The sequence below is a fragment of the Curcuma longa genome, chromosome 20, assembly GCF_044706935.1.
Source record: "Curcuma longa cultivar G26 ecotype Majalengka, Jawa Barat chromosome 20, ITB_CL_G26_1.1, whole genome shotgun sequence".
Lineage (NCBI taxonomy): Eukaryota > Viridiplantae > Streptophyta > Magnoliopsida > Zingiberales > Zingiberaceae > Curcuma > Curcuma longa.
The window spans coordinates 2,668,607-2,682,382 of record NC_133880.1 but is presented as its reverse complement, the minus strand read 5'-3'; the positions used below and the strand labels follow the sequence as shown (position 1 = coordinate 2,682,382).

At 43.1% G+C, this 13,776-nt stretch overlaps 2 protein-coding genes and 1 long non-coding RNA gene across 3 annotated transcripts; 2 read left to right on the top strand and 1 right to left on the bottom strand.

Annotated features, from left to right (window-relative positions):
* Positions 1-41: 41 nt before the first annotated feature.
* Positions 42-2,454, top strand: LOC141813320 (photosystem I assembly factor PSA3, chloroplastic). Its single transcript, XM_074701263.1, has 3 exons — positions 42-416; positions 500-664; positions 1,792-2,454. The coding sequence occupies exons 1-3, from the start codon at positions 69-71 to the stop codon at positions 2,113-2,115; spliced, it is 837 nt and encodes a 278-aa protein (XP_074557364.1). The 5' UTR covers positions 42-68; the 3' UTR covers positions 2,116-2,454.
* Positions 2,455-4,751: 2,297 nt separating this feature from the next.
* On the top strand, positions 4,752-7,339 carry LOC141813962 (phospholipase A1 PLIP1, chloroplastic-like). Its single transcript, XM_074701965.1, has 5 exons — positions 4,752-5,476; positions 5,672-6,148; positions 6,225-6,284; positions 6,362-6,778; positions 6,855-7,339. Exons 1-5 carry the CDS (start codon positions 4,829-4,831, stop codon positions 7,317-7,319), a joined length of 2,067 nt encoding a protein of 688 aa, XP_074558066.1. The 5' UTR covers positions 4,752-4,828; the 3' UTR covers positions 7,320-7,339.
* Positions 7,340-7,699: 360 nt separating this feature from the next.
* Positions 7,700-10,958, bottom strand: LOC141813964 (uncharacterized). The gene is made up of 4 exons (XR_012600417.1): positions 10,499-10,958; positions 10,070-10,255; positions 9,095-9,153; positions 7,700-7,911 (listed from the first exon to the last, which is right to left on the bottom strand). It is a non-coding gene; the product is annotated as an uncharacterized LOC141813964 (long non-coding RNA).
* Positions 10,959-13,776: the final 2,818 nt, after the last annotated feature.

Here is a 13,776-nt window from a genome sequence, read left to right as displayed (position 1 = left end):
TGCTTTAACCCCTTGTTCGATCCATTAGGGGATAACGATAAGCTGAGCTCCAATTCGAAGCGAAGGCCATGGGGGCACCGGCCGCAACCCTTGCTTCGGTCCGCCTCTTCTCCTCCTTCCTGCCATCGACACCCTCCGCCCTCTTCCTGCCCGGCCCCCCCTTCGTCCGCTATGGCCGCGCCGCTAGGCTCACGGTCGTCGGCTACATGGAGAGGAAGCCCAACTCCATCTCCGGCTTCGCCAGCAAGTTGATCGGGTCGCTCCCAGTAGTGGGCCTCTTCGCCCGTATTCTGAGCGACGAGGGCGGCGTCGGCGAGGATCTGATCGACTTCGCCGAGTTCCGGCGACGAGTCGGGAAGAAATGCAGCATCACGGATTCCAGAGCCTTTTATGAGTTCCAAGACCGCCGTGGAAGAGTTCGTATCTAATCCTTCATAGATAAGCTCGTTTTTTTTTTTTTTTGCCCTTTCTTATTCTAATTGTTTCTTTTTTTACATAGGCAGGGGATCCGCTTTACGTTCTTATGTGTTGCTGGTTGGCTGCAATTGGTGCCGGACTCTTGAAGTCGGAAGAGATATTGGAAGGGGTAGCAAGGCTTCGCATTTCGAACGATATTGAATTTGCGGAAGAGACTTTCTTTGCTAAAATGACTGCTGCGAAGGAGGTCATTTTTCTAGCTTCACCCTCCTTCAGTTTGATATCTTCACTCTTGTCACTTTACTTTCAGCAAATGTGGGAACACCTCAGTAAATCTTATCAATTGATTTGAAATGTTAATGTAGACGCTTGCAAATATTTCTACTCTTATGCTTCTGTATGTTTTCGGCTGGAAGCAACTATCAATTCATATCTTTTCTTAGAATTGCTAGTTGAAGAACTTGCTGGATAGTTTCTAGCTGTGTATGGTTGGGTGGTTTGGAGAGGATAGTTCAACAGCTGTCCTTGTATTCACATAGCTGCAATGGGAAATTATCCTTTGTGAGTATTTTGAAAGGAAAACTCCTAAACGATGAGAACTAGGTAGATTTTTTGGTTTAATGCCAGGAAAAACAAATTATGGAATGTAGAAATTATTTAACTGGAGTGTAGTAAGAAAATCTATGAGCTTCAGCATAGCTAGGTATTATCCGTTCTAAACATTAGTTGATTAACAATCAAAGTTAACTCATTGTATGACATTGATTCTTGTTCTTGTTCTTGTTATTAGATATGAATATTTTAATTTTATTGCAGAATTAAGTGTCTTCTCACATAGCTCATGCAGTATTATACTTTGTCATCTCTGCTTATCCTTTAATAACACTTGCCTATTTATTTATTTGGATGGAAATATTTCTCTGATAATAATATTTATTTGGTTTCTTTTGTAACCATGCTTATGGTCCATCTTTCTTGCCTAGTTCTATACCGAGCAATAATCTTGGTCTTGAACTTCAGATTCTGTCAGCAGGTCTGATAAACCATATCGAACTGTGGATTTATTATAAAAAAAAAGTTTCCTGCACATCATTGGCTTATTGTCACACCAAGTCCCTTTTGCAGCTTTTAATTTCTTGTTGGATGTTTGCTGCTTGATAGCATTCTCACAAGTAGAGACTAAAAACACACTGTTAGAAAAATTTTTGAACAGCAGACTTCATGCAAATTCTGTAATATGTTTTGCCAATTCTATGTGCATAGGGAATGCTGCTCTTGAAGTGATGTCTTGCTTTGTTATATCAATTCTTCAGTGAGAATTCTTTCTCATATATACTATGCATGATGCCTGAAATTGGTTTCTACTTTGTCCAGAGGCGAGCCAAAATGAAGAGTGCCGTTCTTGAAACTCCAATGGAGATTAGAGTTGAAAAAGCTTTGGATGCAATTTATGTCTGCTGCTTTGGCAATGATACAATAGAAGAGGAGGATGAAAGATTACTCTGCAATATGCTAAATTCCATTTTCCCTTCTATTGGAAAACCAGAAATAGATAAAATAGTTAGTTCCATGGTAAAGGAAATAGCTACAGGTGTGAGAACTAATTATCCAGAGCCAAAATCTTTATCCAAAGAGGCCATAGAAAGGCAAAAGAAGGACCTTGAATTTCTGCAACAGAATAGAGAAAACTCCAGTTAACCTAGCTGTTGTATCCAAATTTCTTCAATTATTAATATAAATTTAGTTTGCATATACCAATCTGCCAGAGATTTTTTTTCATTGAAAACAAAGGTATACATTTCTAATTTGTGCAGAGTCCTGCTTTATATGTTATATCAATTTTGTGCAGAATTCAAATGTTTGCCTACTGCTGAGGTAATATGGTATTGATTACTCCAGCATAACTATGAACTTTTACTAGTAGCTTGATGTTTGAGTGGAGAATGTGCGAACTTTTAATATGAGCTTCAAGTTTGAGTTGGAGTATGTATTTCAGTTCTTATTGTATTGAAATGGTTATATAGTTTCTTCCAGTAAGATTGGATCTTCAATTTGCGATTTGTTACAAACTATTTGTACATGTCCAGAGAGTCTGATATATGTTCATTTACAAAGTTTTTCTTTCCTTTCCTATCGATCATACATTGCGGTGATTAATAAACATACACTATTGCTGCATATTTCAGAACTTTGGTTTTGACTTGCCATAATGCCACAACCTTGCTTACATTTGCAAATGCCTTGTTTTTATACCTTTGTTTCTGTAAGTTTTAAGTGTCTGGTTGGTATTATATTTATTAATTTAAATAATTATTTTATTAAAATAATTATTTTATTAAAAATATATAAATTTATTTTAAATTTTTAAAAAATTATAAATAAATTATATATATATTTTTGATATATTATCAATTTATTAGGATCATTAATATTATTAAATAATTTAATTTATTTAAATTAAAAGTAATATAATAAATATTAAATTGATTATGTTTTATTTTTTTAAATAAATAAGTTGATTATATTTTATATTCTATATCCTTTATCAAACACATACAATTTTTTTTAATGAACATAAAACAGGCCAGAAGAATAAGTTAGGTGAACAAGAAATACACAAGTAACCTGTTGAATCTGCTCAGCCGGTGAGCTAAACAATTGCTATATTAAAAGCCTAATAAATTAAAAGAATTTGATAAATTGATTGTTTCCCCATTATTCAAATTTAAATGTCTGATCCTTGATCATGGGGCCGGTCACAAATAATTGTAGGGTCGATCGTGTAAGGCTGTTAAGTAGGGATGACAATTAGACCCGGACCCGATGGGGAATCTGTTCCCCGATCTCATTTTGATCGAGGAATTTTTGAATCCGAGAAAGCGGGGATGATGATGGGGAATCCCAATCTCGGAAAGCGGGGATGGGTCAGGGATGGTATTTCAAAAATTCCCCGTCCCCATCCCCGAACCCAACTTTGATAATTTCATTCAGATTCATTAATAATTATATCCTTATATCAAATGAAAAAATAAGTCATATTGATAATTACTTGTTTGAATACTATAGTTTCATTATTTCTAAAACAAATAATTTTTTTTAATTAATAAAAAAGTAATAAATTTTAAAAAATACTTTTTAAATATGTCATGACGGGGATGAGGATGGGTATGGGTATGAGGATATCTATGGAAATACCCGCGGGGAAAACCACCTCCGAAATCTGTGGGGATCTCCGAAACCCGCTGGATACCCGAAACCCGACGGGGACGGGGATGGTATTTAAATTATGATACCCGACGGGGATGGGGACGGGGATGGTATATGAGTTTGGGTTTCGGGGACGGGATGGAGAAGATTTCCCCGTCAATTCTCGAATCCGTTGTCATCCCTACTGTTAAGATAACGAATTTGATTATAAATAATTGTGGGGTCGATCATGTGAGGCTGTTAAGATGACGAATTTTACAAAGGATTAAAGTCCTCTGGACGTATTTGTTACAATTGTCGTACGACAGTAAAAAACAAAAAAACTTATTGCTACGAGCGGAAAAAGGTTAAACGCTCTTAATCACAACCAAAGAGCCAACGTATCGTTTCCATCACGCAATTAAGCGTCTAATCCAATCCTCACACCAATTCGTACGGAATATTAATTGCGGGAAATTAATTGCGCTGTCTGACCCAACTATATATTATTTTTCAATTCGATCCAAATTTAATCGAAAAATTTTAAATTCAAATTTAAACAACCTGCTCAATTTTTTTATTATTTTCTTTATTAATTCATCATTTTTTAAAATTTAATTAAAATTAAAATATTTTTTAATTTTTTTCAATCCTAATTGGATATTATTTTCGAATGGACAGGTTTGACAACCATACTGCATTTGTTGCCCGGCCAGCCATGCGCACGTGCACTTGCCCGACCATCTCTTCGTGCCACGCTGCCGCCACGTGCTCGTCTTCCCCCTCCTCCCGACGTCGCCGGAGACAACTACCTCACCGGCGACCACCGCCTCTACCGCTTTTCATTTTTTATTTTTCGAAGTGTTTGAATCCGCGACGAAGCCGATGGGTTCGATGTATCTGATAGACATTCATTCCTCTGTTTCCTTCCGCGGTCTCGACGAGGTTTTCTAACTTGTACCGAGCCGCGATTGCTTTCGCCGATCGGGTTCGCCGCCGCGGAGATCTCGATGGACTGCCCGTTTGGTTACTGTTTTGACCTTCCTTTGGAGGAATTTGGGCGTGGGCATTTTGGTCATTCCGATGATCCTGTGGGGGTTTCTACTTAAGGAGAGTGGAGTCGCTGGGGACGCAGAAGAGGCAAAAGCCTTCCTCCTCTCCCTCTGGTCAAAATTGGGTCGTCCTGTTCCGATCCAGATCGATCGACCCGCGGCGGCCGCCGGAGATGATGGCGCGAGCGGCGGTGGGGGTCCGCGGTCCGTGTCCCGGGATGGCGGCGGAGGGAATGGCCGGTCGGATGCGGCGGACGCAATCGTCGCCGCAGCTGCGGTGCTCACTGGCAGTCGTGCGCGCGACGGCCTCGCCGCCGGCGTCGTCGAAGAGAGGCGGGTCGGTCGGGGTGCTGTTTCCCTTCGGCGGGATCATATCCAACGGGATCCGGTCGTTTATGTTCGAGGCGGAGGAGGAGGAGGAGGAGGAGGAGGAGGAAGAGTCGGCGGGCGCCGGCGAGCTGAGGTTGGTGGAGGAGGTCGAGGCCGATGCGGGAACGGAGATCCGCCAGCGCGCGAATTGGGTGTCTCGGATCTTGGAACTCCGGCGAAGGTGGAGGGATCGACAACGGCCGCAGCAGCAGCAGCAGAGCGACGCGAATGGAGAAGAAGACGAAGTCGAAGAGGAGGCGGCGGGGGAGGAGGATGGGTATTGCGGCGTGAGCTACGACGACTCGTCGCCGGAGGCGGCGAGCGGGAATCAAGGCGAGTGGGATCGGGAATCGTTCGCGAAGTTGCTGCAGCCGGCGGCGTGGTCGGACACGGTGCTCTTCTCCCAACTCGCGTTCCTCTGCAACAAGGCGTACAAGATCACGGACATCAAGGTGAAGCTCTCCCTTCAATCTCGGCCCTCCATTTCAATTCCGACGGCTACAGCTATTCCACAACTGCCTAACAATTTGGAATTTTTTTTCGCAAATTTAAATATTTATTTATTTTAAAAATTAATATTTGTTGGAGCCCGTGTAAAGGCCCAATTAAGTGATTGATGGGCCGTATTGGGCCGGGTGTCGTCGTAGGTGGAGGAGTTGCGCGCTTGGTACGGACTCGAGTTCGTGACCTCGTCCTTGGAGAAGAAGCGGTCGGCCGCCATCAGGGCCAAGCTCGAGGAGGTCGATTCCACGCGGCCCCTGCTGTCTCCCTCGGTGGCTCAATCCAGTTCGCCCCCCGCCGCCTCCGCCTCCGCCTCCTCCCTCGCCTACGAGGTCGCGGCCTCCGCCGCCTCCTACGTCCACTCCGGCGCCAAGGTAAACGTTCCTATCGCCGGCGGAAGCGTGGTCATTGAAAGCGGTGATGCGGGGACTACGAATATCCGCAGCTGCAAGAACCCCGAGGTGGCCGCGTGCGTGGCAGCGTCGACGATGACGGCCGTGGTGGCGGCGGAGGCGGCGGCGAGGCAGGAAGCGGCGAAGGATCTCCGCTCCCTCCATTCCTCCCCCTGCGAGTGGTTCGTGTGCGACGAAGCGCGCACGCGCACCCGCTGCTTTGTGATCCAGGTGCGTTAACGCAACACTCTACTAAAAAACAGGGAATCCTTTCGTCTTCCACAACGAATTGGCTCTCATTCCGCAGGGATCCGACTCGCTGGCTTCTTGGCAAGCAAATCTATTCTTCGAGCCCACCAAATTCGAGGTAAACTGAATTTCAGAGAGCCTCTTTCATTCCTAATCCGTCGCAAGCTCATCGAAATCGACGTTTTTCACGAACAGAGGATGGATGTTCTTGTTCACCGGGGGATCTACGAAGCGGCTAAGGGCATATACGAGCAATTCCTTCCGGAGATCGCAGAGCACCTCCGTCGAAACGGCGACGGCGCCAGGTTTCGTTTCACTGGCCATTCCTTGGGCGGCAGCCTCTGCATCCTCGTCGCCCTCATGCTGCTGGCTCGAGGAAACGTGGAGCGCCGCCATCTCCACCCGGTCGTCACCTTCGGGACGCCGTCCGTGTTCTGCGGCGGCGAGAGGGTCCTGCAGGCGTTGGGCTTGGACGACGGCTTCGTCCTCTCCGTCATGATGCACCTCGACATCGTCCCCAGGGCCTTCTCCTGCGACTACCCCGACCAGGTCGCTCAGCTCCTCAAGCGGCTCAACGGCACCTTTCGATCCCATCCTTGCCTTAACAACCAGGCATTCTTCCTGCTACACTCTTTACTCCCATTAATCGGACTGGTTCTTGTTTCGTGATCGCTATTTGGTGCCGCAGAAAGTTCTGTATTCTCCTCTTGGCCGGACGTACATCCTCCAGCCGGACGACCAGTCCTCTCCCCACCACCCTCTTCTGCCGCAAGAGTCCGCCCTCTACGTGTTCGACGGGAAGCACACCGGAGAAGAAGGTCCATCGAAAGCCGTCGCTACCTCCGCCAGCGCGCTGCGAGCCTTCATCAACTCTCCCCATCCATTGGAGACGCTGAGCGACCCCCGGGCCTACGGCTCCGAGGGCACCATCCTGCGCGACCACGACTCGAGCAATTACGCGAGGGCGATCGCCGGCCTGATTCGGCGGCACAACAAGCACCTCCGTAGGAGTACAAGGAAGCAGCGGCAGGAGCCGTGGTGGCCGCTCCTCGCCTCCGCCGCTGCCAGCTCCTGTGCAAGCCATCAAAATCCCATCTTGCAGAAGCCCGCGCTGCTGGTGTCCAACGATGTGGCAACTACCAGAGGGTTTTGAGCAGGCTCACAATCTGCTCGACATTGATTCTCGATATACAAATGGACGAATAGATCAGTCGTTGCAATAGAGGATTGATGGTTCACTCTTTCTATAGCCCTTTGTTATTTACTACGTAACTAAGTGGAAATGTTGATACACTAATCACATATCCCTTACTGTGATGTTCCAGAAAGAGAACAAGATCTTCGATGACTTCGCGAAGAGGAATTGCTGCTCTTACCAACGTGGAATCTCGAAAAAGGATCTATTGTAAGCAACATTTTGGATTGCAAAAGATTGTTTCTTTGATTTAAACCTGATCACAGATCATACAACAACAATTTTATCGTGGTGCCAACCTCTAAGGATATTTACAATAATGATAATTTGAATTCTCTATTTGCATGCAAAAAAGATCAAGATATCTCTACTCCACATTTCCATGATATTCAGTTCATTTCTCCAAGGAATTAAGTAATCTTACAGATAAACAAACATAAGTAATCTCAAAGATAAACAAACCTTTGTCAAGAAAGACTTAAAATTTAGGAAGACTGATGCATCCATTAGCTCCTTCAGGATCAATCTTGCCAGGATGAAACCAACACATCTATAGCAGAAAAGATAAATTAAAATTGCAGGCAAGAAATCCATGGTTTTTAGTCAAACAGTTCTTCACATCTGTTTGCCTCATATTTGTCACTATGCCTCATATGAAATGCAATCAACAATTTCCTTCTGTCATTAACAGAATATCATCTAATTTAATGATGTTGAAACTAAATGAAGAGAAGTTCTATATGCAGTATATATAAACTTTTGTATGAAACACCTCAACAGTGAACGCTGTATACCAAACCATATCATGCAGTTTAAATAAACTTCAAAGAATGGCTTCAAAGAATAATCATATTGTGCTCGGTCACTTCAAAACCATTCTACAAGGAAGTGAGACTTGATATGAGACAAGCCAAGGTGCACCATGTTTGACCAATGAATTAAGTAGCCAAGCTCAAGTTTGCAGCATATGCAGAAGTCTAGTATGATTAAATTAACAAGCAGATGTAACTGAGAAATTCAGTGTAAGAGCTAGAAGAGTAAATGAATATTATAAGAATGAACATGCAGGATCAGCTAGGAACAGCAATAACCATGTGGTAGCGATAGCCAGTTTAGTTTGGAACAGAAATTATAAGATCTGAGAATGCCCTAAATAGCTTCAACTAAGTTTGAAAGATTGTAAGTAAGCATGCATTATAGGTGAGTTAAGCATTTAGGTTCATTAAGGTCTATGCTATCTTTTTTCTGCAAGTTCATGTTAGTGTATTTCGGCAGTAACCAGAGTGTGAATTTGGAATTTCTCTCGTGTGCTAATTAAACAATGAGGTAGTAAGTATATCCTGAGAAGAGAAAAAAAAATGCACCTGTATGCAAGTACAGAGAAGCTAGTAAGTAGCCTTGATCAGCTAACTTTGCTAAAGGTGAGGCATTAGTGGTAGTGGGAAAGACAATAGTTCAAATTGTCTCAAAATCACCAAATAACTTTAAATTTTTAGAGTTGAAAGCTTGAACAGGAAAAAAGCTACTAGGCAAGAGATTTACTCATTTTCTAATCCGGCAAGATTTTAACAAGATGTACCAAAGATGAAAACAGATTGTCTAGCTTAAGAAAATTTAGCTTAATTTACTAAAGCTAGCTTAAACACACAAGGAACAGATGGGAAAGTATAGCCAAATTAAGCAAAACATTTTTCAAATACCAAAAGATATGCAACTAGTAATGTCTGACTTACTTTAACATGCTTGTCAACAGGACTGATATGTACATTCTCCAGCCTTAGTTCCGCATGAGCTAGTCCACAATTATGCAAGTAGTTGACCTACTAATAATCCATGATAAAGATGTTATGGTCGTAAGAGACGGATCCGGGTTTGCCCGCTAGGGGCGCCCGAACCGAATCAACAGCTCTCGAGCGTACAGGCCGAACCCCGGAGGCCGGGCGCGACTCCCCTATGATTTACACCTGGGGCCCCCAATAAAAACTCGGTCCGAGTCCTCGGAGCAGATCCTTTAATACGAACTCGATCCGAGTCCTCGAGGTGGGCCCGTCGGTATGAAATCCGGGGGATATGTCCGAGCCGATTCCTCGCGAACAGACCATCTGAAGTGGCCGAGCCGCTTCAAGAGTCAAGACGGGAGAGGGCCGAATCACACCGTTCGAGCCGAATCAAGTCACGCCGACTCCTCTACGTCTCCCCCTCTCTCCATCCCATCGGCCACTCCTCCACTCTTACGGTAGTCTAGTCTCTGACACCCCTTTTACTAAGTATGGCAACACGCCGCCAGACGTGCACCTTCGTCCTCGAGAGTACAGTGGCCATTCATACCCCACTCCTTCATTCGTACGGACCTCACCTAGGATGTGACCCTCACCTTACTCTCTCCGTGGTACGGCACTCATCCTCAGTATATAAGGTGAGCCCCCTCGGTGGGCCGAGGTATGCAATCTCAGACTTTTCATCTTCTTCTTTGTTCTCGTTGCACTCTATTCCTCCTCGTAAGCTGACTTAAGCATCGGAGTGGTCGCGCCGAGTACCCCGGTCTTCCTTCTCACGGTTGCTGTGTTTACAGGATCAAGTAACTCCTCAGCTGCTTTGTCATCCATCTCCGTTCCGGTGTGGTGCTGAGAAGAGGCCGCGCATCCAGAAGCTGATCTTGACAGGAACAAAGAAAAACACAAATATAGACATTAGTGCAATTTGCTCACGGGCAATCAGAAGATCTCTCATTAGAATTCCAGTGACACGATGTTACTGGCTAACAGCAGGTCCACCTGTTGTACCATCCCCAACCCTCCTAAGACACTCTTCATCCAGTGCCACAGTTAGCTTCCAATGTAGGAAAGCCAATCCGCAAGTCGAAGCCAATGTCTCAGAGAATAACTACCATGATACTGCAGAAAGAGCCTAGCATGTTAAAAATACTCAGTTAAGGGCTCAAACTATCAACAAACCAGTTCGATGTTTACTTTGTTGTCCCTAAATATGATTTAACACTATGAGATGCTAGAACTTACTCCATCCATAGGAGTGGTACATGAAAATGTCAGAGACTTTCAGTGGGTGTATTACTTACTAATCAAATACTGGAACAAAATCACTCCATTGGTTAGCAAATGAAGCTCAGTCCAACTAACCTCCAATGAACACTGACCTCTGCGCTTCGCTTGTGCAGTAGTGAGCTGACCCATGAAAATCCAAATTTTCGATTTCGTGCCCATTAGGTAAGTTAGGCCAGAAAGGGGCGAATCATACTCACCTATTGGGATCGCAGACAGTCGCCTCAAAGATCAACTCGTCGGACTATGCAATCGAGACACTAATGGACAGAATCAGAGCCTTCGATTTCAAGAATAAAAGAGTCAACATTTTGCTTGAAGAACAAGCCATAACGCACCCGTCCATGAAGACCGACACTAACTTGAGCCGAAATTGCAAAATCAGATATCCTGAACTTAACGACGGGTCCGATCTCCTCATCCTCCGCCACGGCCGCCTTCCCTGCGCATGAGGGAGCGGCGGATTTGATCTTCCGTACAGAACGCTTGGCGTGCCTTCTCCGGGTAGCGTTGAATCCAGAAGAGAGTCTAGGGCAAGGGAAGGCAGAGGCGCAACAAGGAGTGCAAACGAGTCTAATCAAATACTATAAAAATATTAATATTTAAATTCGAGTTTGAAATATATATTAGATATTTGAATTCAATTCAAATTTCGAAATATTAATAATTTTAGTTTGAATTTGATTCGAAATATATTCGAGTTCGATTCAAATTATTCGAATCTTAATTCGAGTATAATCAAATTTAATTCAAAATATCTTAAATTATTCGAGTTTGATTCAAATTATTTAAACCTTAATTCGAACAAAATCAAATTTTAATTCGAAATGCAATTCGATAATAATATTATAAATTTGAATTTGGCAAAAATTATCGAATATATTCGAATATTCGATAATTCCAAATACGAATCAACTATTATTCAAACTGGCTCGAAAAGCTCGCGAACTTGCTCGATTTGTTTACACCCCTAGGCACAACCGGTGGAAGGTTGATTCGAAGCGCGTCGCGTGCAGAGAGGAAGGAGACCCCGCATAGCACCATGCCGGGTTGGTCGAGTGTAAAAATATTAATATTTAAATTCGAGCTTGAAATATATATTAGATATTCGAATTCAATTCAAAGTTCGAAATATTAATAATTTTAGTTTGAATTTGATTCGAAATATGATTCGAGTTCGATTCAAATTATTCGAATCTTAATTCGAGTATAATCAAATTTAATTCAAAATATCTTAAATTATTCGAGTTCGATTCAAATTATTCAAACCTTAATTCGAACAAAATCAAATTTTAATTCGAAATGCAATTCGAGTGGCTCGCGAATAATATTATAAATTTGAATTTGACTCAAAAAATTATCGAATATGTTCGAGTTCGGCTCGAATTCGATAATTCCAAATACGACCAAATACGAATCAACTATTCGATTTGTTTACACCCCTAGGCACAACCGGTGGAAGGTTGATTCGAAGCGCGTCGCGTGCAGAGAGGAAGGAGACCCCGCATAGCACCATGCCGGGTTAGTCGAGTGTTGAAATCAAACGAACATATATATATATATATATATATATATATATATGATCTCTCATTAGAATTCCGGTGACACGATGTTACTGACTAACAGCAGGTCATCCCCAACCCTCCTAAGACACTCCTCATCCAGTGACACAGTTAGCTTCCAATGTAGGAAAGCCAATCCGCAAGTCAAAGCCAATGTCTCAGTCTCTCAGAGAATAACTACCATGATACTGCAGAAAGAGCCTAGCATGTTAAAAATACCCAGTTAAGGGCTCAAACTATCAACTAACCAGTTCGATGTTTACTTTGTCGTCCCTAAATATGATTTAACACTATGAGATGCTAGAACTTACTCCATCCATAGAAGTGGTACATGAAAATGTCAGAGACTTTCAGTGGGTGTATTACTTACTAATCAAATACTGGAACAAAATCACTCCATTGGTTAGCAAACGCTTGTGCAGTAGTGAGCTGACCCATCAAAATCCAAATTTTCGATTTCGTGCCCATTAGGTAAGTTAGGCCAGAAAGGGGCGAATCATACTCACCTATTGGGATCGCAGACAGTCGCCTCAAAGATCAACTCGTCGGACTATGCAATCGAGACACTAATGGACAGAATCAGAGCCTTCGATTTCAAGAATAAAAGAGTCAAAATTTTGCTTGAAGAACAAGCCATAGCGCACCCGTCCATGGAGACCGACACTAACTTAAGCCGAAATTGCAAAATCAGACATCCTGAACTTAACGACGGGTCCGATCTCCTCATCCTCCGCCACGGCCGCCTTCCCTGCGCATGAGGGAGCGGCGGATTTGATCTTCCGTACAGAACGCTTGGCGTGCCTTCTCCGGGTAGCGTTGAATCCAGAAGAGAGTCTAGGGCAAGGGAAGGCAGAGGCGCAACAAGGAGTGCAAACGAATCTAATCAAATAATATAAAAATATTAATATTTAAATTCGAGCTTGAAATATATATTAGATATTCGAATTCAATTCAAAGTTTGAAATATTAATAATTTTAGTTTGAATTTGATTCGAAATATGATTCGAGTTCGATTCAAATTATTCGAATCTTAATTCGAGTATAATCAAATTTAATTCAAAATACCTTAAATTATTCGAGTTCGATTCAAATTATTCAAACCTTAATTCGAACAAAATCAAATTTTAATTCGAAATGCAATTCGAGCGGCTCGCGAATAATATTATAAATTTGAATTTGGCTCGAAAAATTATCGAATATGTTCGAGTTCGGCTCAAATTCGATAATTCCAAATACGAATCAACTATTATTCGAACTGGCTCGAAAAGCTCGCGAACTTGCTCGATTTGTTTACACCCCTAGGCACAACCGGTGGAAGGTTGATTCGAAGCGCGTCGCGTGCAGAGAGGAAGGAGACCCCGCATAGCACCATGCCGGGTTGGTCGAGTGTTGAAATCAAACGAACATATATATATATATATATATTGCGAACTTCAAACTCTAATAATTCACAATTAGAATAATAGTAACAAGAACTCGAACTATCACCGCGGATTTACAATGTCACAACCTTCTAGTCAATGATGTGATAAAATCCTAACCTCTTCTCAATGGATTCTCAATGTAATGTCCTACAATACTTCTCACAAGTATTTATAGAGAAGGGAAGGACTAAGTATGTGGAGATCATGGGTTATAATTAGTGGGATCATGGGATAACTCATGATCCCCCATGTACCCACCCATATGGCCCACGTGGGCATGCATCCACATCGAGAGCCCCCCCCCCCCCCCCCCCCCCCCCCCCCCCCCAACAAATATCTATGGCCGAACCGACCGTTTAGAAATGAGCCC

Bases quoted from the DNA above. Each gene is read 5' to 3' on its own strand.
- LOC141813320 (XM_074701263.1), top strand. From the start codon at position 69: ATGGGGGCACCGGCCGCAACCCTTGCTTCGGTCCGCCTCTTCTCCTCC. The intron at 417-499 runs GTTCGTATCTAA...TTTTTTACATAG, and splicing joins TCCAAGACCGCCGTGGAAGA to GCAGGGGATCCGCTTTACGT. The intron at 665-1,791 runs GTCATTTTTCTA...TACTTTGTCCAG, and splicing joins AAATGACTGCTGCGAAGGAG to AGGCGAGCCAAAATGAAGAG.
- LOC141813962 (XM_074701965.1), top strand. From the start codon at position 4,829: ATGATGGCGCGAGCGGCGGTGGGGGTCCGCGGTCCGTGTCCCGGGATG. The intron at 5,477-5,671 runs GTGAAGCTCTCC...GTGTCGTCGTAG, and splicing joins ACAAGATCACGGACATCAAG to GTGGAGGAGTTGCGCGCTTG. The intron at 6,779-6,854 runs GCATTCTTCCTG...TTGGTGCCGCAG, and splicing joins ATCCTTGCCTTAACAACCAG to AAAGTTCTGTATTCTCCTCT.